The sequence below is a fragment of the Panthera leo genome, chromosome D4 (genome assembly GCF_018350215.1).
Source record: "Panthera leo isolate Ple1 chromosome D4, P.leo_Ple1_pat1.1, whole genome shotgun sequence".
Taxonomy (NCBI): Eukaryota; Metazoa; Chordata; class Mammalia; order Carnivora; family Felidae; genus Panthera; species Panthera leo.
In genome coordinates, this window is record NC_056691.1 from 7,016,150 (window position 1) to 7,039,529 (window position 23,380).

General features: G+C 46.6%; 1 protein-coding gene across 9 annotated transcripts in view; it reads left to right on the plus strand.

Annotated features, from left to right (window-relative positions):
- The window catches only part of SPATA6L (spermatogenesis associated 6 like), a 47,662-nt gene extending 27,211 nt beyond the window's left edge, over positions 1 to 20,451 (plus strand). For 5 of the 9 annotated variants that reach the window (XM_042912877.1, XM_042912876.1, XM_042912881.1 and 2 more), the window contains 8 exons: positions 408 to 485; positions 3,533 to 3,760; positions 6,759 to 6,861; positions 10,083 to 10,117; positions 10,871 to 11,067; positions 14,611 to 14,704; positions 15,976 to 16,082; positions 20,190 to 20,451. In XM_042912877.1, coding sequence (XP_042768811.1) covers positions 408 to 485; positions 3,533 to 3,760; positions 6,759 to 6,861; positions 10,083 to 10,117; positions 10,871 to 11,067; positions 14,611 to 14,704; positions 15,976 to 16,082; positions 20,190 to 20,292 — 945 coding nt within the window. In that variant the 3' untranslated portion in view covers positions 20,293 to 20,451. The remainder of the gene's footprint in view (positions 1 to 407; positions 486 to 3,532; positions 3,761 to 6,758; positions 6,862 to 10,082; positions 10,118 to 10,870; positions 11,068 to 14,610; positions 14,705 to 15,975; positions 16,083 to 20,189) is intronic. The other 4 variants (XM_042912883.1, XM_042912879.1, XM_042912884.1 and 1 more) reach the window with 3 other exon arrangements.
- The last annotated feature ends 2,929 nt before the right edge of the window (positions 20,452 to 23,380 follow it).

Genomic DNA, 23,380 nt, shown 5'->3' on the forward strand with positions numbered 1-23,380 from the left:
CAGATAATCCTAAATAATCTCACTCAATTCTGTGGTTCAGTGTTTTAATTTTTTAATGTATGTTTATTTTTGAGAGAGACAGAGACAGAGTGCGAGCAGGGGGAGGGGCAGAGAGAGAGGGAGACACAGAATCCGAAGCAGGCTCCAGGCTCTGGGCTGTCAGCACAGAGCCCGACACGGGGCTCGAACTCACGGACCGTGAGATCATGACCTGAGCTGAGATCGTATGTTTAACCAACTGAGCCACCCAGGTGCCCCCATATGTATATATTTTAAGCGATATGTGTGGGTTATGCCAACCACACAAAAGAGTAATTAGTTCTTACAGGCTTTCAAGTTAGAATGGGATGGGCGAAGAATCTGTTTCCAGTAACTTATTTGCTTCCTTTATGCTATTTCATTTTTAGGGCATTGCTCCCAAAATAGAGTTTTCCACACGGACAGCCATCAGAGAACGCGTGTTCCTGCATAGAAACAGGTTTCTTGTAAGTATAATCAAGAAGCCAGTGGTAGATCTGTCAGGAATTTTCTCCGCAGAATTTTCTCAGCTCAAACTCAGTTACTAAGTTTAGATGCAACTGGATGAGTAGAAACCTGGAGACTCCTGGCTGGGTTTGAGTTTCTGTGTTCGGACTGTTCAGCCTGCCCCATTAGACTGTGTCTGACATGGGTTCCTTCTGGTCTGTGGTGGAGCGGACAGAAAAGCGATACAAAAGCCAAAGTCACAAGTTTGACATAAGTAGGCTGGTTAGCTTATTTGCTATTGTTTCATGGCTTTTGCTCTTGAGCTTGTGAATATGAGTGTTCCTTCCCTCTTGGCTGAGGCTGCTGCTCTGAGTTGTATTTGGGGCCGTCTTTGGTGATCGGGAAGGGTCTCGGGTGTTCTTGTTCAGCCCCGATTTCCCGTCATCCTGAGTACTTTTGGTGTTTCTTTTACCTTGTGGCTTATAATTTTTAACCATTAAAATCCTTTCTAGAACAATATGGAGCATGGGTGAATGTAACTGGTAAAGCTTCTTCAGGTGCTTTGCTTGTCATCCCAGATCTTGCCTGGTGTCCTGGAAAATCCTTGAAAATGTAGGCTGTGGGTTGAGGGGGTACTGAATGAAAAGGGCCACTAATCTGTGCAAATCCATCACTCCTGTGGGCATCATAACTCATATAATGGGAGGCCAATGATTAATTTTAAGGAAGGCATTAGCTGCTTTTTAGGTTTTCCTTATTTAAAAAAAAGCATTTGTTTATTTTGAAAGAGGAAGGGGGCAGAAAGGGAGAGAGAGAGAATCCCAAGCCAGCTCTGTGCTGTCAGCGCAAAGCCCCATGCGGGGCTTGAACTCACGAACCATGAGATCATGGCCTGAGCCGAAATCAAGAGTCAGATACTTTACCAACTGAGTCACCCAGGCGCCCCAGTATTTCCTTACTTACCTGCTATTTTTTCCAGGCTGATATGGGTGCATGGTGATTTTTCAGTTTATCTTTCTTTTCCACTCCATCATATTAATCTTGCTTTGATCTCCTAATATAGGTCTTCCTTTAAGTGTTAACTTTTACTTTTTATTTTTTAAATTTTTTTAATGTTTATTTTTGAGAGAGAGAGAGAGACAGAACACGAGCAGGGGAAGGGCAGAGAGAGGGAGACACAGAATCCGAAGCAGCCTCCAGGCTCCAAGCTGTCAGCCCAGAGCCCGACGCGGGGCTCGAACTCACAGACCACGAGGTCGTGACCTGAGCCGAAGTCGGCCGCTTAACCAACTGAGCCACCCAGGGGCCCCAAGTGTTAACTTTTTAAAGTAACAGATTTATTGTTTTTTCTTATGGCAAAAGTATTCATTTTAGAAAATTAGAAAATACAGATAAGCAAAAAGGACAAAATAAAAATTGCCTGTCATTCTTATTAGCTAGAGATGAGCATGACTCATTTTTTTTTGAGCATGTTCTTCTGTATACACATACCCACACCCACACACACATAATTTTAACGTTAAAAGATTGCATATCACTTTGCACCTTTCCCTCTTCACCTAACATACCCTGGGCATGTTTCTCACGTCCTTAAGTATTCTTACACCAGGCAGATTTTCGCGGCTTCATTGCAGTCCACCATATGGAAGCACCATAATTTGGTCATTTTCCTGGTGTTGGGCACTTCACTGATACAGTAGTCAGAGTTCAGTCAGGAAAACAGACCGCACATGTTATTTTAGTAAACAGATTTGATCTTGTATTTTTTTGGAGTTCATTTATATTTTGAGAGAGAGAGCGCGCACGAGAGAGAGCACATGCACCTGTGTGGGCGGGGGCGGGGCAGAGGGAGAGAGAGAATCCCAAGCAGGCTCCACGCTTTCGGCAAAGGGCCCAACCTGGGGCTTGAACTGCTGAACCGTGAGATCAAGATCAGAGCCGACATCGAGAGTCAGACGCTCCACCCACTGACACGCCCAGCCGCCCCAAAAGATTTAATGTTTTAAAGTAAAGCCAAACGGGTTGAAGGACTTAAGGTAAAAGGGACACGGGACTGACACTGCTCACCGCTGCTGACCCGGGAGCTTGGAGGAAGGGTCCTGTGGGGCAAGTCCCAGAGTTCTGAGCGGGGCCCTCTGGCCAGCTGGTGCTGGAAGGTGTGAGTGGGGCACAGGAGGCTAGCTCTGCGGTTATGGGAGGAACACTATAAACCCGGTACCTCTGTCACTCGGAAGGTGAAGAGCGGTTGCTGGGATGGCATTGACGGCCGTAGATGGCAGCCCTGGGAGCCGGGCCTGGCCTCCCTTCCCGGCTTGCAGCCGCTCCCCAGCGCCCTCCAGCGGTGGGGCCTGCCCGAGCGGCTCGACAAGCGGCCGGTTTGCCCCAGCATCGCCCGGCTGAGCCTTGGAGCGAGGGGGGTTCCCAGCAGAGAGGAAATTGCTTACTCACCGGTATAGCTGACTTCCCAGGTTTGGAACGGTTATGAGAATGTTTGTAACTATACACATTGCCGCAGTTATTTCCTTATAACGGATTCCTTGACGTGAAATTGCCGGGGTGGGGTGTGTGCCAGGTTCCATTTCTCTCTCTTTATCTCTGTCTCTGTCAATCACCTATCTTCTTTTTTAAAGAAGTTGTTCATTTATTTATTTTGAGAGTGGGGGGCGGGGCAGCGCAGAGAGAGAGAGAGCGTCCCAAGCAGGCTCCGTGCTGTTGGCACAGAGCCCGACCTCGGGGCTCGAACCCACAAACCGCAAGATCATGACCGGAGCCAAAATCGACAGTCAAACGCTCAGCCGACTGAGCCACCCAGGTGCCCCCCAGCTTTCTCCTAATACAAATAAATGTCGCTGTTACTGGTGGAAAGATATTACCCTAGCGAGTTATAAATACTAGTGATGTTAAGCTGAACTGAAGAAAAGCTAGAGAGAACACCCTTTCTAAGTTCATGGTTTGCAAATCTGAGGTGTTCACTCTTCTACAGAGTTCGATTAAATACGGTTATATTCTGATTGAATTTTCTTTTTTCTCCATTTTCATTTTTGAAAACGTTTCTTTTTGGTTTCAGGAAGAAAGAGAGAAGTCAAGAAGGCCTTTATCTACATCAGACGGGCCCAGATCCCCCTTAAATAACGTGAGGATGAGGCCAAAGGACAGTAAGGTCGAAAGCACGCAATCCTGGGCCCCCTCGCCCTGCTCCCCCAGGTGCTTCGTTCAGGACCAGCCCACTCCACCGAGCCTTGGAAATAATTTCAGAATCTCCGGGGAAAGCAAACCTCCATTTGTAGTTAGACACGTGAGCCTAAAATTATTTTTCAGAGTTTGGAAGGGTGAAGGTGCGAACGAGGGCAGAATACGGGAAGGACAGGCCATGAAGACGAATGGGCAATATTAAAATAAGGAGGGAATTCAAGCTGAATAGTAACCATGATTAAATGATGTTCACTTCCTGGAGTCATTGTCAGGAAAGCCATACGAAGCTGTCTCGTGCACAGGACTTGCTCACTGAATGTCAGTCATCCCTATTTTTAATTTTTGGAAATTATTAATAGAGGGTGATGTCTGCATGTGACAACCTGCCATTACCCAGAAGAATCAGCCAACTGACAGGGGTGGGAGATGCATAACGAAGGCTGACATGTTCTCTGTCCCCATCGCAAACTGAAGCTTCATCAGTTTTAAAGAAAACGGCTTGAGTTTTTAAATGAGGTTGTTTTTACTTTATTTTTATTTAAAAAAAAATTTTTTTTAACGTTTATTTATTTTTGAGACAGAGAGAGACAGAGCATGAACAGGGGAGGAGCAGAGAGAGAGGGAGACACAGAATCTGAAACAGGCTCCAGGCTCTGAGCTGTCAGCACAGAGCCCGATGTGGGGCTCGAACTCACGGACCGTGAGATCATGACCTGAGCCGAAGTCGGATGCCTAACCGACCGAGCCAACCAGGCGCCCCATGGTTGTTTTTACTTTAAAGAGCAGGAAAAACTATGTCTGAGTTAGAAGCAATGACGTGCCATACTCAAGGCCCTTAATTAAAGCTTCCTTAGGTTTAGCCCTCAGGAAGTAACAGGGAAATTTAATCGCAGCAGCCCACATCGCCTCCTTACATTTTTTTTGACTACTATAAAAGTAACAGAGGGGTGCCTGGGTGGCTCAGTCGGTTGAGTGCCCGACTTCGGCTCAGGTCATGATCTCATGATTCATGGGTTCGAGCCCCACATCGGGCTCTGTGCTGACAGCTCGGAGCTTGTAGCCTGCTCTGGATTCTTTCTCTCGAAAATAAACATTAAAAAAAAATTTTTTTTTAAGTAATGGAAAATATAGAGAAATTGAAAAAAGATTACCTATAGGCTCACCAATGTAATATAAATAAACATTTTCTTTAATGGATTCTTTCACTTTTTAAATATTCATAAGGCTTTATTTTTTCCACAAACTTATAATTATACTGTATATATAGATTGGTTTCTCAATATATATGGTTACTATTACATTAAAAGCATTTCCTATATTAGTTCATATTCTTTATTCCACATTCTAGTTAATGATTTATTCTCCAGGAGTCCTTATAACTCCCAGTAGTCAACTGTGGATATTACTGTCAAATTGATAACTTGGCTTAAAGAAGTCACTGGTGGTGATGTTTGTGCATGAGATATAAGAAAGGGCACCTGGGTGGCTCAGTTGGTTGAGCTTCTGAATCTTGATTTTGTCTCATGTCATGATCCCAGGGATGTGGGATTGAGCCTTATGTCAAGCCTGCTTGGGATTCTCTCTGTCTCTCTCTCCCCCTCTGCCCCACTCCCCTGCTCGAGTGTGCTCTCTCTCTCTCAAAAAAAAAAAAAAAAAAAGATACGAAGCATTTTCAACCCCCAAGTCAGGGTGCTATTGATTGAGGTGACTGTGTGCAGAGTGGGTTTATAGGTTTAACAGAGATGTTATTTGGCTAGAGACCGTAGAGCCGCTGGGGTTACCTCATGGTAACCTGGGCAAAATGGTAAAAACCTAGCGACCAATCTTTAAATATTGTTGAACTGAGTTTATTGGACACTCTGCTTCATTGCATTTCATTTTTGTGAAATACAACTGTAGTCGAGGCCCTTTGGGCTACATAATCTTAAAATCTTGATAGATTTCGTAGGGAATAAAACCTGCTTGGTGTTTATTTTATTTAACAAATTCTTGTACAGCCTCTGCTATGTACCAAGCTCTTTTCTAAATGCTTTATACGTAGTTACTCTTATGGAGCCAGATTTCCTGATGGCATGTGACGTTTCTTCAAGCAGAAGCATTAAAATTTAGAGGACTTAATGTCGTGAAGACAGTAAATTCTAATCAACAAAATTCTGAAAGTAGAATGAAGAGTAACATTATAACCTGCCTTCTTGAAATTAAAAAAAAAATGGCAGAAATGAACAAGATAAAAATAATTTAGCGACTCTATGCCATAAGTATTCTGAAGTAGTTAGTTCCCTATTTCAAGTGTTTGGACCTGTTTATAGATTATGTTGCCCAGTCAGGATAATAAGGTCACCTTAATTAAAATAACGCAGCTGCCACTATTCTTTTTTTTTTTTTTTTTTTTTTAAGGATACAGGCACTCAGATTGGAAGGGAATGGGGAAGGCTGAAATGTCACCTTGTGATAATCCCCTGATTTCAGGGAGGACCCTACCTAGGCCAGCACTGCGTCCTGTTTAGGAACATGAAACTGTCCTGTTTTGAAAGAGTTAGAAATAAACTTCACTTACTCGTTTCTGGGCTTGATCCCGAACCTGTGGTTAGAATATAATTTGTGTCCAACTTTATGCTAAGAGTTAGCTCATACCTTCCTGTTTAAGCCTCAGCGAAGGTAAGGACACACAGCTTCCTTTGTTGGGATAACATTTAACACACATGGAGATATGATTCTATTTGTTCCCAACCTTTTCTTCTTTTTTTTTAATTATTTAAAAATTTTTTTTAATGTATGTTTATTTTTGAGAGAGAGGGAGAGACAGAGCGCGAGCAGGGGAGGGGCAGAGAGAGAGGGAGACACAGAATCTGAAGCAGGCTCTAGGCTCCGAGCTGTCAGCACAGACCCCGACGCAGGGCTCGAACTCACGGACTGTGAGATCGTGACCTGAGCCAAAGTCGGACGCTTAACTGACTGAGCCACCCAGGTGCCCCCCTGCCCAGCCTTCCCTTTTTACTTGCGTGGCCCGCAGTTGAATGGGAGAAAGGCACTACAGGTAATGAGGAGAGGGTAACATGAGCTATGGTGGGTTCAAATCTTATTTCTTTCCTTTCTTTCAGGTGGACAGTGCGAAGCCTTTTGGTGACAGTATTTCAGAGCTTCAGCCCCGGAAGTCTAGGACAAAACCTAAGTTTTCAAACTTACCTTTTCCAGGGAGAAGAGGTACTGGAGTTTCTTGTTATTCCTACAGATTCCCCAGTGGAATTACTGGGCTCCTCCTACAGATTCCCCATCCTCCTTCTGAATCTTCCTTCATTCTTTTTTTTTTTTTTAATGTTTATTTATTTATTTTGAGAGAGACAGCACGAGTTGGAAGGGATGGATGGGCAGAGAGAGAGAGAGAGAGAGAGAGAATCCCAAGCAGGTTCAGCACTGTCAGCACAGAACCCGATGCAGGGCTCGGACCCACGAACCAGGAAATCGTGACCTGAGCCGAAACCAAGAGTCAGATGCTCAACTGACCGAGCCACCCAGGTGCTCCCTAAATCTTCTTTCATTCTGAAGCATCCCACGTTTTTGGGGGGAAACTCTTTGGCCTAATTGTCAAGTGCCGTCCAGCCGTGGAGCTTGCAGGGAAGGCGTTCCCACGGAGCGGAGGCCAGGGAGAGCTGTCCCCTTCCTGGTCCCCCTCGCTGTTGAAGGAGAATGCTCTGAGTAGCACCATCACGAGGTGGCTGGGCCGGAAGAGGGGCCAGCTTGTCCTGGTATGACACCCTCAAAGGCACCCCACATAGCTAACAGAGGAGGCTCACCATTTCTCGAGATGGGAAAGAGCCGGGGGTCTGGGAGGGGATTGGTGGAGATCAAAGCTTTGCTTTACAAGAGGCCAGGTCAGCCAAGAGGAGCGCCAGCTCGACCTAAAGCAGTTAGGTTAAGGCAGGGAGTCCCACGTGCAACTGTCAGGACCCTTCTGCATTCTTTTAAAATATTTTTTTTATGTGTACTTATTTTTGAGAGAGAGAGATTGAGACAGAACATGAGCGGGGTAGAGGTGGAGAGAGAGGGAGACCCAGAATCTGAAGCAGGCTCCAGGCTCCGAGCCGTCAGCACAGAGCCCGACGGGAGGCTCGAACCCAGGAGACGTGAGATCATGAGCTGAAGTTGGACGCTTAACAGATTGAGCCGCCCAGGTGCCCCAGGACCCTTTTGCATTAAGGGGTTTTGAATTAAGTATTCTTAAATACTATTGAGGTCCCCAAAGAGCTTTTGTTTAAGTGGATGATACCTCTTAATAGTTAGCACATTAGAAATTGAAACTGAGAAATTTGTAATATACGGGAATTTTACAAGCACACGTTCCTTTAGCCACGTAGAGTGGTGATGTCATGACACATCATGTAGCTTCTGGAAAATTCCCTCGTGCGAGAATGAGAGAAAGATAACTCGTGTCTTGGTATTATTAGAACGGTTTTGACTTTGCAGATCTCCTGGAAGTTGTTGGTGAGCCCTGGGGAGGTCCCTGAACCTTATGTTGAGAGTCACTGAGTTAATGCATCCCTTGGTGGCATGTACCTTATGATGTGGCAGCTCCCAAGGTCACGGCAGTGAAGTGCATCCATTCCTGAACCTGATAAAAATTCTTAGGCTTGCAGTGCTGGCCTATTTTCTTGACTCCTGGTGGAACTGGACCGAGGCCAATCCTGACAGCACATTCCCTATTTTAGGCTTAAAGGCTTATGCTTTTAAGGGGCTACACAGATTCTTATAGTAACTCAAACCAGTGTTCCTGGAACACGGTGACTGTTAGCAGCCGACCAAGGACAGAGCACGGGGTTTGAAGCAGAAAGTGCTTTATCACCTCTGACATTTAATTTAAGTCCTTTGGATTGAAAATCACCCACGTAGCCTATAAAAGCAGCACTGCCTTCCCTATTACCGTGAGATCAGGCAACGGCAAGTGTCCTTTCCTGGAGAGGACACGTTGGGCTTAATGCTGGCTCAGTTACGACAGGACTCTCATGCCTCACACTGGTCTCGGCCTCTCTGTCTTTTCTTAATCCTGGCAGGTGGAGAACTGAGGTTCCAGAGAAGTTACAGAGCGTAGGGCACACCTACCTTTAGAGAAGACGTTCAGACCTCTGGGCTCTCAGATCCTTGGATTCCCTGTGGGTCCCAAGCCAGACCTTTGCTTAGGTCACCGTCAGCTCATTCATCCCGGCCTAAGGCAGAATAAAGCAGCGGCTTCTCAAACTTGAATGTGCATTTGAATCACCTGGGGCTCTTGTTCAACTGTAGATTCTGATTCAGTAGGGCTGGGGTGGGGCCTGGGAGCCTTCTTTTCTTACGAGCTTCCCAGTAATAACAACGTGGCTGGTCCGGGGACTGCACTTTGAGAAGCAAGAGAACAGGGCAGGCCCCTTGTGAAAGGCAGTGATCCCAGCCAGTAGCAAGGGGTTTCTATCAACAGGGCAGATTTGTGGCTATAGCCGTAAAGGGCCTTAGCATTGCCAGCTCCCGGCTCAGCTAGGAGTTGGGGACAAGGGAACTTCTGGGACAAGGTAGTCACACACACCTGCATGCCGGGAAGTGGTGGCGATTACCAGTCTTTAAAAAGCCCGTTTCGTATCTTCCTTCTTACTGTCAGTGACAGAGGGACATCAGCAGTCCATAAAAAGCCCTTGTCACTGCCTAAGCCCCACGCGCAGAGGGGGAAGTCACGGTGTCTTTGGCCTAGCCCCGCAAATACTCATTCCAAAAGCTTTTTTTTTTCTGACTTTGGAAGAATCCAGTTTAGTCTTGAATTTGCCTGTGGGTGTTTATTACTTCACTTCCCAGTCATCCTTACGAGGCTCTGGCATGCGGTCTACTTACTTACTCATGATTGTTTAGGGTAATCCTGATGATTTACACTTCGCTGCATTGTGTTTTCCCAAGCTCTTGTCTATTCATTGTCTCCATTTAACAGTCGTGTCCACCTTGGACAAGGATGCTGGAGACTTGTGCATAAATAGGATCTCCACGTAAACCAAACGTGAAGGGAATGGCAGACACAGAGTATATGAATTTTATATGAGAGTCACACGGTTTTCTTTCAGGCTCTGGGCAATTGGGCGAATATGAGTTTTGTTTTCCAGGCTGCGTGAGGGTTACTGAATTTACTGCTTCACTGTAGACCCTCCTGTGCCCTTTCCACGTCCCTGTGTACTGTCATTAATAATACAACTTCACCGGACCTCCAAAGGACGGAAAAACTCAGAGATAGGATTACTGTGACCCAAGGGACGCATAAAAGTTGACAGTGTAATTTACAAGGGAGCGCTTAGATTCTTTAATAATTCATTCACGTGTCATAGTTTTGTGCTGCTGCGGAGGAGACCTAACAGCAGTTTTAGGGGTTACCGGTAAAAATGAATCACTGAAACACCTGTTCCTCTCTCTTCTAGCTTCCTCTTTTGACAGCTTTGCTGCTAACATAAAGGTAATTGTAGAAGTAGCGTTTGTAAATGATTTATTTCCAGCTTCTAATGTCGGTTATTGTGCGTTCCCCAACGAGGGGTGGAAAGGATATTTCTAGCAAGTGCTGCTTGTGGAATTGCTGTAGATGCTCTAGAGTTTAAGAGATGCCCAGGCGCCACTGTCCTCTTGCATTGGTCGCTCTGCTCCCCTCCTACAAGCTCTTTCCATTTGTGGAATGAATCACCAGGGTCGAACGCCCCGATACCTACTTTACCAGTTGGTATTTTTATTGCTTTTTTTCCCCAATCAAATACTTTCTATGACACAAAGAGGTGGTAAGCCACTTACTCTTGAAGTTTGGTTTGTCAAGGTGAAGGCTCACACTTGTACGTTACAACATGAAGATAGATGTAGGCAGAGGGATGGGATACACTGAGCTTTTGATGCCACGGCCTTTAAATATTTTATTTAAGAAATTGTATCTTTACCAAACCCGATAATCCCTTATCCTCTCAAATCAAAGTTCGGAGCATGAGTTTATTTTGGCTTGTTCATATGTGCCAAACGTGCAGAATTTTGGTTTTCCTTCCCTTGACCTTGACTCCTCAGCATGTTGTTTCTAGTACCGCCTACTCCTGCCGTTCTTTTACTGCAGGAGCTCCTTGGGGCAGGTACTCAATTAGCTTGCCCCCTTCCTCATCCCACCCACCCCCGGCTCTAATTAAGCAGACCAAAGCAAAATGACAGCTAAAGAATAATGCGCATTGTCACTCAGGTTATCAAAGAGCCAGATGAACGGATTGTTTTAAGGAAAGAATCACCATCACCTTTAGATTCAAGTAAGTTTGGAAAACCGTCGCCCAGTTATGGTAACCAAGGGGACGCCGATTTCCACCGGGAAGCCTCATTTGCCACCGACCAGCCTTCCAGATCTTCTAGCCCTCTTCTGGATCAGCCCCTTCTCCGAGAAAGGTCAGCGGCCAGCACCCGTCTCTTCGTTTGAAGAGCGTGTTGTGGTCTAGTGGGAGTAAAGCCTGGTCGCTTCACCAGTTGGCTTCCTGACGAGTGTTCAGCTGGTGATAGGAAAAGTCACCATTTCTTTTCAAATCTTCCCAGAAGGAAGGATTGAGCCTTTTCTCTTGCCTGTGGAAAGCATATCTCATGTTTGTTGAAAATGGGACAGACAGCTAACTTGGCGTAGATACCATTTATCTATCCGTTTTTTCATCTTTCGTAAGTTTAAACCCTCAAGAGTTTGATTTCTTTCTTCTTTTTTTTTAATAATTTTTAAAAAATGTTTATTTGTTTTTGAGAGAGAGTGAGAGACAAAGTGCAAGCTGGGGAGGGGCAGAGAGAGAGGGAGATGTAAAATCCGAAGCAGGCTCCAGGCTCCGAGCTGTCAGCACAGAGCCCACGGGATCTGTGGGGCTTGAACCCACGAACCGTGAGATTATGATCTGAGCCGAAGTCGGACGCCCAACTGAGCCACCCAGGCGCCCCAAGAGTTTGATTTCACCAGTAGAAAAGCACCCACTATAGAAAGTTGGGAAATTCCAGAAAAACAGGGGTGAAAAAAAATCATCCATAGTTCTGCCACCCAAAGACAAGAATTACTAACATGTAGGTGTATTCTCTCTCTTTCTAGACATGTTTTCTTGGTTTATTTATATGATTGCCACAAATAACCTCCCCCCCCCCCCCCCCACACACAATTGCACCTATCTGGTAAGCAGGACAAAATTGAGAGAAGAACCCGTATTTTCCAAATTGTACTCTCTGGTAAGATGACCAGCCACCCAGTTGGCCTGGGACTCTTCTGACTTTGGCTCTTAAAGTCCTGCATTCTGGGAAACGCCTTACTCCCAGCAAACCATGACACGTGGTCACCTTAATGCTGGGAAGTGGTGAAGATTATATATATATATATATATTTTTTTTTTTAAGATTTTTAATGTTTATTTATTTTTGAGAGACAGAGATGTGGCACGAGTGGGAGAGGGGCAGAGAGAGAGGGAGACACAGAATCCGAAGCAGGCTCCAGGCTCCGAGCTGTCAGCACAGAGCCCGACGCGGGGCTGGAACCCACGAGCCGTGAGATCATAATCTGAGCCGAAGTAGGACGCTCAGCCGATCGAGCCACCCAGGCGCCCCCTGAAGATAATATTTTTAAGACAGCTTTAAAAAAGGAATAATTGACATTATATTAGTCTCAGGTATACAACAAACATCATGATTGGATATCTGTACAGACTACAAAATACTCACCACAGTAAATCCAGTATGCACCTGTCGCCATAGTTACAGATTTTTTTTTCTTGTGATGGGAATTCTGGACGTTTATTCTTGCAGCAACTTTTAAATATGCAATATGGTAGTAACTCTAGTTGCCATGCTGTCCGTTACATCCCTAGGACTTATTTTATTATTATTTTTAATGTTTATTTTTTATTTTTGAGAGAGAGAGAGAGAAAAGGAGAGAGACACACAGGGAGAGAAAGAGAATCCCAAGCAGGCTCCGTGCGGTCAGCACAGAGCCCGATGCAGGGATGACATCATGACCTGAGCTGAAGTTGGACACTTAACCGACTGAGCCACCCAGGTGCCTCTGGAAACGCTAACACTGAAGACGTTTCTCCTGATCTCTGAGAACTTGCAACTTAGCAGAGGATGTAAAAACAAACATGTGTACCGAGAGCTTTCTACAAGGCAGGACTTTGAGAATAGTGTAGACCAAACGTTATCAGAGTATGAAGCAGGAAGAAGGAATGCTTCATGGAGCAGGTGGTGTTTCCCAGGTGGGCCTTGAGGGGAGGGGATTGGATTCTGATGGAGTTAATGGAGGGGAGGGATTGGAGGTGAGAAGCCACAGGGCTCTGGCACCTTCTAGAAGTTAGAGCAGCTTGAGGGAATAGTGGGTGCCAAGGCTGAGGGTCTGAGGGCCTGTGGAAGCCAAGCTAAGGAGTTTAGGCTCTGTTGGAAGGCAGTGGGAGCTTTTTCAAGTTCATTCTCAGGAGTTAGGCCATTTGACTGTAGGGTGATGGCTCCGGCTGCAGATCAGATTTTTATCCTCTACCTCTGACAAATCAGCAAGTTCTGTGTGCCCCAGATCACTCTAAATGGAGAACTCTGGAACTAATTAGACTATGAGTTTGTAGATAAGGCTATGATCAACTGTGACAAAGGACAACACAGTCATGGAAAGGCCATCTGGCTTGCCCAGGACTGTCCAGTGTGTATCATACATTAATTAAAGAGAAGGATTTCAACATATTGCTAAATTTCTTAGGAATTTTTAGAAAACAATGTGTGTTTTTTTAATCCTTGCATAGATTTTTAAAAATATCTATTATTTTTGAGAGAGAGGGAGTGAGCACAAGCAGGGGAGGGGCAGAGAGAGAGGGAGACACAGAATCTGAAGCAGGCTCCAGGCTCTGAGCTGTCAGCGCAGAGCCCGACGTGGGCCTTGAACCCACGAACCGTGAGATCATGACTTGAGCCAAAGTCGGATGCTTAGCCGGCCGAGCCACTCAGGCGTCCCCCTCCCCCATCCCAATGTCAGACATTGACCAAATAATGACAAAATGTCACTGGGTGAAGTGCTATGAATGGTGTTGAATGGACTCCAAGCGCATGTAGGAGGGGAGCCGGCTCCCTCTACAGGAGGGGGCTCAGGGGGGACTTTGCTGAGAACTCAGTCATTGGACTGAGCTCTGAAGGGGAGTTGGGGTTAGCGCGGAGTGGGGATCGGGGTGGGAGTGGCAGCATTCCAGGCCCTAGCGAGCAGTGCTGGCGGGCGTGGAAGGGAGAAAGTGCCTCCTATGTGAGGAACCGAAAGGCACCCTAAGGTGTGTGGTGAAGTTTGGGTCTGCTCAGCCTAAAGTAGGTGAGATAAACAGTAAATTCCTGGGCCCAGTCGGTCAGGTTAAGCGTCTGACTCTTGATTTTGGCTCAGGTCATGATCTCGTGGTTCTTGAGATCGAGCCCCGTGTTGGGCTCTGCACTGACAGTGGAGCCTACTTGGGATTCTCTCTCTCTCTCTCTCTCTCTCTCTCTCTCTCTCTCTCTCTCCCTGTCTCTGTCCCTCCCCCACTCACATGCATGCATGTATGCATGCCGTCTCTCTCAAAATAAATAAATAAACATTAAAAAAAAATCCTTGTGGTGGAAAACAATTGGGATTACGTTTCGTGTTAAACATCGGCGGATTAAATTTTTCAACGTGAACGCAGGCTTTATTCTTTGGAGAGCTATCTGAAGCGCGCAGCAAAGAAGAAGAGAATCCCTCGCAGGCACCCACCCCCACACAGGCCATTCTCCACCCTGTGGTTTTTATTCGTCAGTGTGTGTCGTATGCATCGGGCTTAATAAGGACACTGAAACCACACTATGTGTTCAGGTTGCCTGTTACTGCTTTTTCTTGCCATCAAGCTGTAAATATCAGCCCACAGCGTTCTGTACTCTAGTATCCTTTTCAGCAGCTGCCTAACACTCTGGCCTGTTTCATTTTCTGAGCAGATTCCACCTTTATTCTCAGTCCACTTGGAGGAAGATCCACGAGAGGGTGTGCGGTCTTCTGACATCCCACAGAGCTCAGCAACACCTAAACAAGGTAGGGCTTCTGGGAACACCTAATCGCTGACAAAGTTCCATGGGAACTGGGACTTACAGTCTCCGAGGGGGGTGTGTGCGTGGGGGAGATGGACATTAATCAGGCCACCGTAGAAATAAATGTACAATTGTGACACTTACCAAGGAGGGTGCGTGGGGTCCTGAGAGCGTACGAAAGGGGGGTATTGACGTGGTTGGGAATCAGGGTGGGCTTCCCTGAGGAAGAGACACAGGAGCTTCCATCTGACCCATGAGTAGCAGCTACTTTGCAGCTCAGCACGCACGGGGCAGAGGTCCTACATCGTGAGGGATCACGGTCCTTTCAGGGACTGAGGGAGGACCTCTCACCGGTCCGGAGCACAGTTTCTAACCCGTAGTTAGATATACCCAGTACTCTGTCTACTGCGGAGTGCAGCACGAGCTAAGGGACCTGTTGCCATTTCCAAGGAATTCCAATGAGAGGTTAACAGTGCCCCCCATGGATGGATTTAACGACACCACGTAGTAGTTGAAGCAGTCATCTTGAGTTATATAAACACTGGCATATTGTAGATTTATAGGATGACACTCATAAATGAACATTGGGGCACCTGGGTGGCTCACTCGGTTAAGCATCTGACCGGCTCAGGTCATGATCTCGCGGTTCGTGGGTTCGAGCCCCGCGTCGGGCTCTGTGCTGACAGCTCGGAGCCTGGAGCCTGCTTCGGATTCTGTGTCTCCCTCTCTAGCTGCCCCTCCCCCATTCTCTCTCTCTCTCTCTCTCTCTCTCTCTCAAAAATAAATGAAAGCATTAAAAAATACAAACAAACAAACATTGATTTTCATTGAGAGGGTTGTGAATTACTTTGCTGCTTCTCTGCAAAGTCATTGGCTTTGCTTTGTTAATTTCTAGTCTTTTTAAGGAAGGGAATCCTTTCAGAATGTAAAAAGAAGGAAAGGAAAGGAGGAAAGGAGAGAGAAGAAAAAGAAGGAAAAAAGAAGAAAGTATCTGCATGTATTTACATATATAGTAAACCCCACGTATGGGGCATGCATGGGTCATAGACCTCTTTTTGTTTGTTTGTTTTTAAGTAGGCTTCATGCCCAGTGCGGGGTTTGAACTCATGACCCTGAGATCAAGACCTGAGCTGAGATCGGGAGTCATTTGCTTAACTGTCTGAGTCACCTAGGCACCCTCCCCCCCCCCCCCCCCCCCCCCCGGCCTCTTACATGCAGAAGCACACATCTGGGTATCGTTGATCTATATGACACTATGAGTAATGCAATTGCCAGGTTTGTTTTTGTTACAGGAATATACTATCTCTGAAACAAAGTATATCCTTGAAAGACCAAGTTACTCCCAGTGCAGGAACAGAGATACTTTTAAGCAGCTGTCTTAGGTAAGTGAGCAGCTTAAGTGCTGTTTCCTATTTTGATTTGCTTAATTTCCTGTCAACATGAAATAACTAGAAAATGTGGTGGACAGGAGACGGGGTGGAGACCTAAGAGCCACATTCTTCTTCCACTCGGTAGAACCACAGCACGCGTGTCTGTGGTCGGCTAGCCCGGTCTCTGTCTCTGTCTCTGTCTCTGTCTCTGTCTCTCTTTCTCTCCCCTCCTTCCCACCCTTTTATTTAATGGTACCTCTTTGAGCTCTAGGCTCTCTTTCCTGCTGTGGGGTATTTACACGTGCTGCCCTCCATCTAGAATACTGCTTCCAGACCCTGCTTGGGTCACTTCTATTTATCCTTTGGTCTCGTGACCAAAGCTCTCTGCACTTTTCTTGGGAAAAGTATCCTTGTATCAGATCACCTTCCACTGTGGTTGGTGCTCGGTAGGTATCCCTTAATGAGTGAGTGTCGAACGAGGGGATGAGGCCAACTCTAGGATTCAGGTGTATGGTAAGTAGTTGGCCATATGATGCAGTGAATTCTGTTCTTTTCCTCTCCTGCCTGGGCCTAGAATTAGAATAGCTCTTCCTTACAAAGTGCTTCCTGAGTGCCAGAAACTGGTCCGAACACTTTGGTTGCATTAGATGAGTGAATGTTGGGGCGCCTGGGTGGCTCAGTCGGTTAAGCGTCCGACTTCAGCTCAGGTCACGATCTCGCGGTCCATGAGTTCGAGCCCCGCGTCGGGCTCTGGGCTGATGGCTCAGAGCCTGGAGCCTGCTTCCGATTCTGTGTCTCGCTGTCTCTCTGCCCCTCCCCTGTTCATGCTCTGTCTCTCTCTGTCTCAAAAATAAAGGTTAAAAAAAAATTAAAAAAAAAAGATGAGTGAATGTCTAATTCTCATAACAATCCTATGAAGTAGGTTCTGTCATTAGTCCCATTTCATAGAGAAACTGAGGCGCAGGGAGGTTAGGTGCCGTGCTCAAGGTCACATGGCCAGTGGATGGCGTGGCCAGGAATACGAACATTCTGTGGCCTCCCGAAACCTAGATTGTGTGATAGGGGAGCCCTGGGGAGAAAGAGCAGAGCCCTTGGGAATCTGAGCAAAGTCCGTGGACAGTGCCCTTGAACATCTCCCTCGGGGATCCTGTGTTGCTGTATTATGTAGTCCCTAGCATCCTAGCAACATCAAAATGATTATGAGTCTTTTTAAACCATAAAGGAGTGTGAGATGATATGCTAGGTTTTCACAGTAGTTGGGCTCCAGAAAATCTGGCTCGAGGGTCACTCATGCTTCAGGGCACAAGTTGCTTGCCCACGCCCGCCCCCCCGCCTCCAGGGCTGGCCAGGACTCGCTGCCTTTAGCACCGAGGTGTGGGGAGGACAGCTCGGTAATAGCCCATTCTCCAAGCTTCTACCCCCGAACGTTCTGCTTGGTAGATTAAAGGATAGATTCTGGGCCACTGAATCTCCAGTTGCCAAAATAGCCATCTCGGCGTTTATTAGGCAGTTATACGGAACAGGGCCCACATAATTACCACCATGGGAACCGGGCCCACATAATTACTGAATGCCAAGTTGTGTTGGCATCAAGTTCCAAAACCAGCTGATACGTGGATGCCGATGGGAGGGGAGAGAGTGAAGGGAAGAAAAAAAATGAGTAACTTCTTAGAAAGTGGGTTTCCTTTGGGGCATCTGGCTGGCCCAGTCCGGTAGAGCATGTGACTCTTAATCTCGGGGTCATGAGTTTGAGCCTCATGTTGGGGGATGAGTTTACTTAAAAAAAAAGAAAGATGGGCGTCTGGGTGGGTCAGTCAGTTGAGCGTCCGACTTTGGCTCAGGTCATGATCTCGTTGTCCGTGAGTTCGAGCCCCGCGTCGGGCTCTGTGCTGACAGCTCGGAGCCCGGAGCCTGTTTCAGATTCTGTGCCTCCCGCTCTCTCTGCCCCTCCCCCACTCGTGCTCTGTCTCTGTCTCTGTCAAAAATAAATAAACATTAAAAAAAATTAAAAAAAGAAAGAAAGAAAATAGGTTTCCTTCCAAACACAAGTTCCCACCCACTAGTTTGGAATAGTCTCGTAGGCCTTCTCTGGAAGTGCTCCATGCCGCTCCCCGATCACCCCCCACTGTTTGGGTCATGCATTCCTGGGGAGGCAGGAGTCCTGGAGGGCTGTGTCCGTGAAAGTGTTCATGCGTGCAAAGAAACACGGGTGACCTTGGCTCATCTTAAGCAAACAGGGCACTTATTACAAGGATGCTGAGTATCTCAGTGAATCTAGGGAGGATCCAAACAAGCAAGATCAGGCCACTAAAATGGGACGGCTAGAGTCCCCCCTCTGGGTCAGGAAGACAGTCCCAGAGAGGAGCATCCACAGAAGACCCCGTGGGCTTCCACTACCTGTCCCCAACCTTGATTTTCTCAAGGACCGTCTCCCGCTTGGAGACTCCAATTCTTGTCGCTTGCCTTTGCCACTTTGGCTCTCTTGCTGTTGACCAGCTGTCCCCCTCCTGGGTGCCTAGTGATCTCAAGACCGGGGGAAATGAAACAGTCGACTCTTACCACAAAAGGACCAGCAATTCTTGACCCAGAAACAGTGAATCCAGTTGCCTGACAAGGGAACGGGTGGAAGAATCGGGTAGTGGGGGTGGGAATACATCTCTTTCTCCTTATTCTGGATGATTTGGGACTTGGCACTTTTGCTATAAAACAGATCATCCCTTGTATACTTCAAAATGGTTAAAATTTTATAAACCATGAACAGAAAATTTTGTGTTATGTGAATTTTGCCACCAAAAAAAAAAAAAAAAAAAAAATCCCGTATACCACTCCCCACCCCCTAGTTCTCTTGGAATGGGTGGTTGTCTCTGTGTTTCGGTCCTTACCAAGTGTGTGAGCTGACTGTGTGTGTCTGGCAGGTGCTCACTGAGACTCCGCTTTCAAGGGCGAGCTTCCAGGGCTGTCCTCTGCGACGCCTGGTCCCTCAGGCAGACTGAGGCCCGCTGCCCTCTGCTCCCAAACGAACCTCCACTTAGCACCTCATTCCCGTAGCCATGTATTATAGTTGGTTTTCCTTGTGAAAACCCTCCGAGGAAGGGGACAGAGACTGACCAAATGGCACCAGCTCCGGCCCGCCGAGTTCCAGCACCATGGCTGGTCTGGAGCAGGGGCCAGTCCGCTAGGAATGCTTCCAGCCAGAGGGTGGGCAGGGAACCCAGGCCTCGTGTCCTCAGACACAGACGAGAACCGTAGCACAAAAACCTCTCTGAAATTAAAGAATAGCGGGGCGTCTGGGTGGCTCAGTAGGTTAAGCATCTGACTCTTGATTTCGGCTCAGGTCACGATCTCACAGTTCATGAGCTCGAGCCTCATGTCTGGCTCTGTGCTGACAGCCTGCTTGGGGTTCTCTCTCTCCCTCTGTCTCTGCCTCCCCCCTATGTGCCCTCTCTCCTCTCTCAAAAATAGACATTAAGAAATATTAAAGTGGGGCGCCTGGGTGGCTCAGTCGGTTAAGCGTCCGACTTCAGCTCAGGTCACGATCTCGCAGTCCGTGGGTTCGTGCCCCGCGTCGGGCTCTGGGCTGACGGCTCAGAGCCTGGAGCCTGCTTCCGATTCTGTGTCTCCCTCTCTCTCTGCCCCTCCCCCGTTCATGCTCTGTCTCTCTCTGTCTCAAAAATAAATAAACGTTAAAAAAAATTTTTAAAAAAAGAAAAATTAAAGAGTAGCAAAATGGAAAAAAAATCAAGAAAGAAACCAAAAAAGGACAAAAGTTAATTAAAATGCTGATTTTTGGTCTGTCTCAGCTCATTAGGCCTCCAGGTCCTAAGACAGTGGTTGGTACAGCTCCCAGCCTCACTCTGTCTACACTGGGCGGGCAGGAGTCTGTTTACTCCCCGTCACAGGGGCTTATCCTCAAACTGATGTGACGCAGAGAAGTCAGGTAACCTGCCCAAGGTCACACAGCTGCTCGGTCAGGTTTCCCTAACGTCGCCTCCCCCTGCACTGCGAATGTAGAAGGGGCTCAGACACCAAGGGATCTTCGGGAAGAGCTACTTGCCTAGATTAGGATTGAGCGAAATCACCGTCTCCTCCTTGGCGCTGATCCTTTGCCTTTTTCCTCAGGACCACGTGCCGTGCGCGACGTTGCCGGCTTCACAGCGGAAACTGGAGGAGCATCGCGAAGAACTCACTCATCGAGTCAACTGACACATCCTTCGAGAAATGAACAAGTTTTTGTTATGTGTGTGGAATCACCAGTGTCTCACCCCCTTTACACCAAACCCTGTACTCACTCAGTCTTCTGTACCTAGGTCAGAGTCGTTGATTAAAGTGTTTCCAGTGCGGGGCTCCTATTTCCTTGTCAAGCTGGAAACTTTTTAATACACTTTGTGTGTGCTTATGTTTTGAGCTTGAACGAGAAAGTAGCGGAGGGTGGGTGGCTGGTGCTTTTATTGGGAGGGCACCTGTAGAAATCGAACAGCTCAGGACGCCTTTGGAGGTGCTCCTCATTTTTGTTTTTTTTTTTAATTTTTTTAATGTTTATTTATTTTTGAGACAGAGACAGAGCATGAATGAGGGAGGGTCAGAGAGAGAGGGAGACACAGAATCTGAAGCAGGCTCCAGGCTCCGAGCTGTCAGCACAGAGCCCGACGCGGGCCTCGAACTCACAGACCGCGAGATCATGACCTGAGCTGAAGTCGGACGCTTAACCAACTGAGTCACCCAGGCGCCCCGGTTTTTTTTTTTCAAGTTTGTTTATTTTGGAAGAGAGAGAGAGAATCCCAAGCAGGCTCTGTACCAACAGCACAGAGCCCCATGTGGGGCTCGAACTCACAAGCTATGAGATCATGTCCTGAGTCAAAACCAAGAGTTGAAAGCTTACCAAACTGAGCCACTCAGGTGCCCCTCTTGAAATTTTTCAAAGTTTTTCCTTCCTTCCCCCTTCTCCTGCCCTCTCTCTCTCCTTCCCTCCTTCCATCCTCCTCTTCTCAGCTTACATTTTACTTGACCTAGAGGAAGCTGCTATTTACAGGATAACCCCATAAATCCTCCAGGGAAAAATGGTCAACTTGAATTTCTCTTTTTGGTAAACTTGGGTTTTGTTGTGTGTTTTTTAAAAAAATTTTTTTTCAATGTTTATTCATTTTTGAGAGACAGAGTGCAAGTGGGGGTGGGGCAGAGAGAGAGGGAGACACAGAATCCGAAGCGGGCTCCAGGCTCTGAGCTGTCACCACAGAGCCTGACACGGGGCTGGAACCCACGAGCCTTGAGATCATGACCTGAGCCAAAATTGGATGCTTAAGCGACTGACCCACACAGGCACCCCTGTTTGTTTGTTTGTTTGTTTGTTTGTTTGTTAATGTTAGGCTTGATTTACATGAAGTCCACCGAAAACTTGGGAAGAGGGAGCTTTATGTCAGGAGAATTCAGATCTGGCTCTAGGACACATTTGTAAGAGGAGGCTAATTTCTTTGGATTATAGTTTAAACCATCCTCTCACCTTACCTCCCTCCTCTGTTTCCAGCAGTGCTTAATAAATTTCTATGAGGAACGAAATCTTCCTCAAATATTTCTCTGAAAGAGCTACTTTAAGTAAATACATTCTGCAAATATGACCGCCAAAACCACATTTAAAATCAGCTAGAAGGGCACCCTGATGAAATGCTCACACAGTGTTAAGGAGCACCAAGAGAACACGGCCGGGATGATGTGGGACTGGAGGCTCATTGTCTTCATGGGGACAAGCCCAGAGCCGAGGGGCCTGGAAATGGGAACCTCGGTCTTTCCTTCACATTATAACCTGGCATTTTCCTCTACCATACCCTAAATTTCTTTTAGTTCTTACAGGATTTGGCGAGAGTCAAATTTCCTTTTCTTGTTATGACCACAGGAATTGGTTTGTGTTAGGTAACTTAGGAAAACAGCATTAATAATTAAAGGAAAAAAAGGCCTACAGAAACAATAAAACAAAGGTCATTTATTCTCTTCGACTTTGAGCCAAGTAAAGGTGTATATGTTACAACAAACATTTCATTGACCTTTGGAAAACAGCCAACGTACTTAAAATTACACCTGCTTCTGTATTCTGGGTGTGTCTGAGACTTAGAGCTGTCAGTTTGTTACTTTGACATCTCAGGAGTCATCAAAAATAAAAAGATACTGTGTTACACGAAGGCTGTGGCAGAATCCTCAGAAAAGGATCACTTACGAAGTGTGTCAGCAGCTAGAGGAAATCAGTTCTAGAGAATTGGTATCTCATGGCGGTTCCCTCTCAGACACACACGGTGACATTCAGCCTTCAGTTTCTCTAAAGTGGTTTGAGCATGACTCCTTGATTCCATTTAGGGACAAGATTTTTCAGGGCACCTCTGTGGCTCAGTCGGTTAAGTGTCCGACTTTGGCTCAGGTCATGGTCTCACTGTCTGTGAGTTCAAGCCCCACGTCAGGCTCTGTGCTGACAGCTCAGAGCCTGGAGCCTGTTTCAGATTCCGTGTCTCCCTCTCTCTCTGCCCCTTCCCTGGTTGCATTCTGTCTCTCTCTCTCTGTCTCTCTCAAAAATAAACATTAAAGAAAAAAAACTTCATTGCCCATTCTTAAAGTTTGTTTTGTTTTGTTTTGAAATCAATCTTTTTTCTCAGCTAATTGTATTTAAATTATTCTTATTTTACCTTTTTATTTCTCAAGGAATTATTTCCATTTTGAGGAATCATATTGGGGCCAGGATTGCACTTGAGGTGTTTTGCTTTTGGAGGATGTAATAATGTGAATAGTTTTGTGATGGATTGAGATTTCTTTGGGAAGACCTACGTCATCAAACATGATACAGATTCCCACCTGTCTTGCTTCAAGTTCTTATTCCTATTTTGACTTTCACAAAAAGTCAAAGCCTGGACTGTAGTTTACAAGCAGGTTTGATGGGGTCTGGGTTTGCAGAGGCTCCTGGGAAAATCTCCTTGGGGGAGCCTGGGCCGCCCCACGCAAAAGCCACCGCACAAAGAGGTATTTCCCTAAGGTCACCTGGCTGACCCAAAGTTAGCTGAAACGTACAGACCCTGCATTATAAATACTATTTTTTTATTAAAAAAAATTTTTTTTAACGTTTAGTTATTTTTGAGACAGAGAGAGACAGAGCATGAACGGGGGAGGGTCAGAGAGAGGGAGACACAGAATCTGAAACAGGCTCCAGGCTCCGAGCTGTCAGCACAGAGCCCAACGCGGGGCCGAACTCATGGACCGCGAGATCATGACCTGAGCCGAAGTCGGCGGCCTAACCGACTGAGCCCCCCAGGCGCCCCTATAAATACTATTTTAAA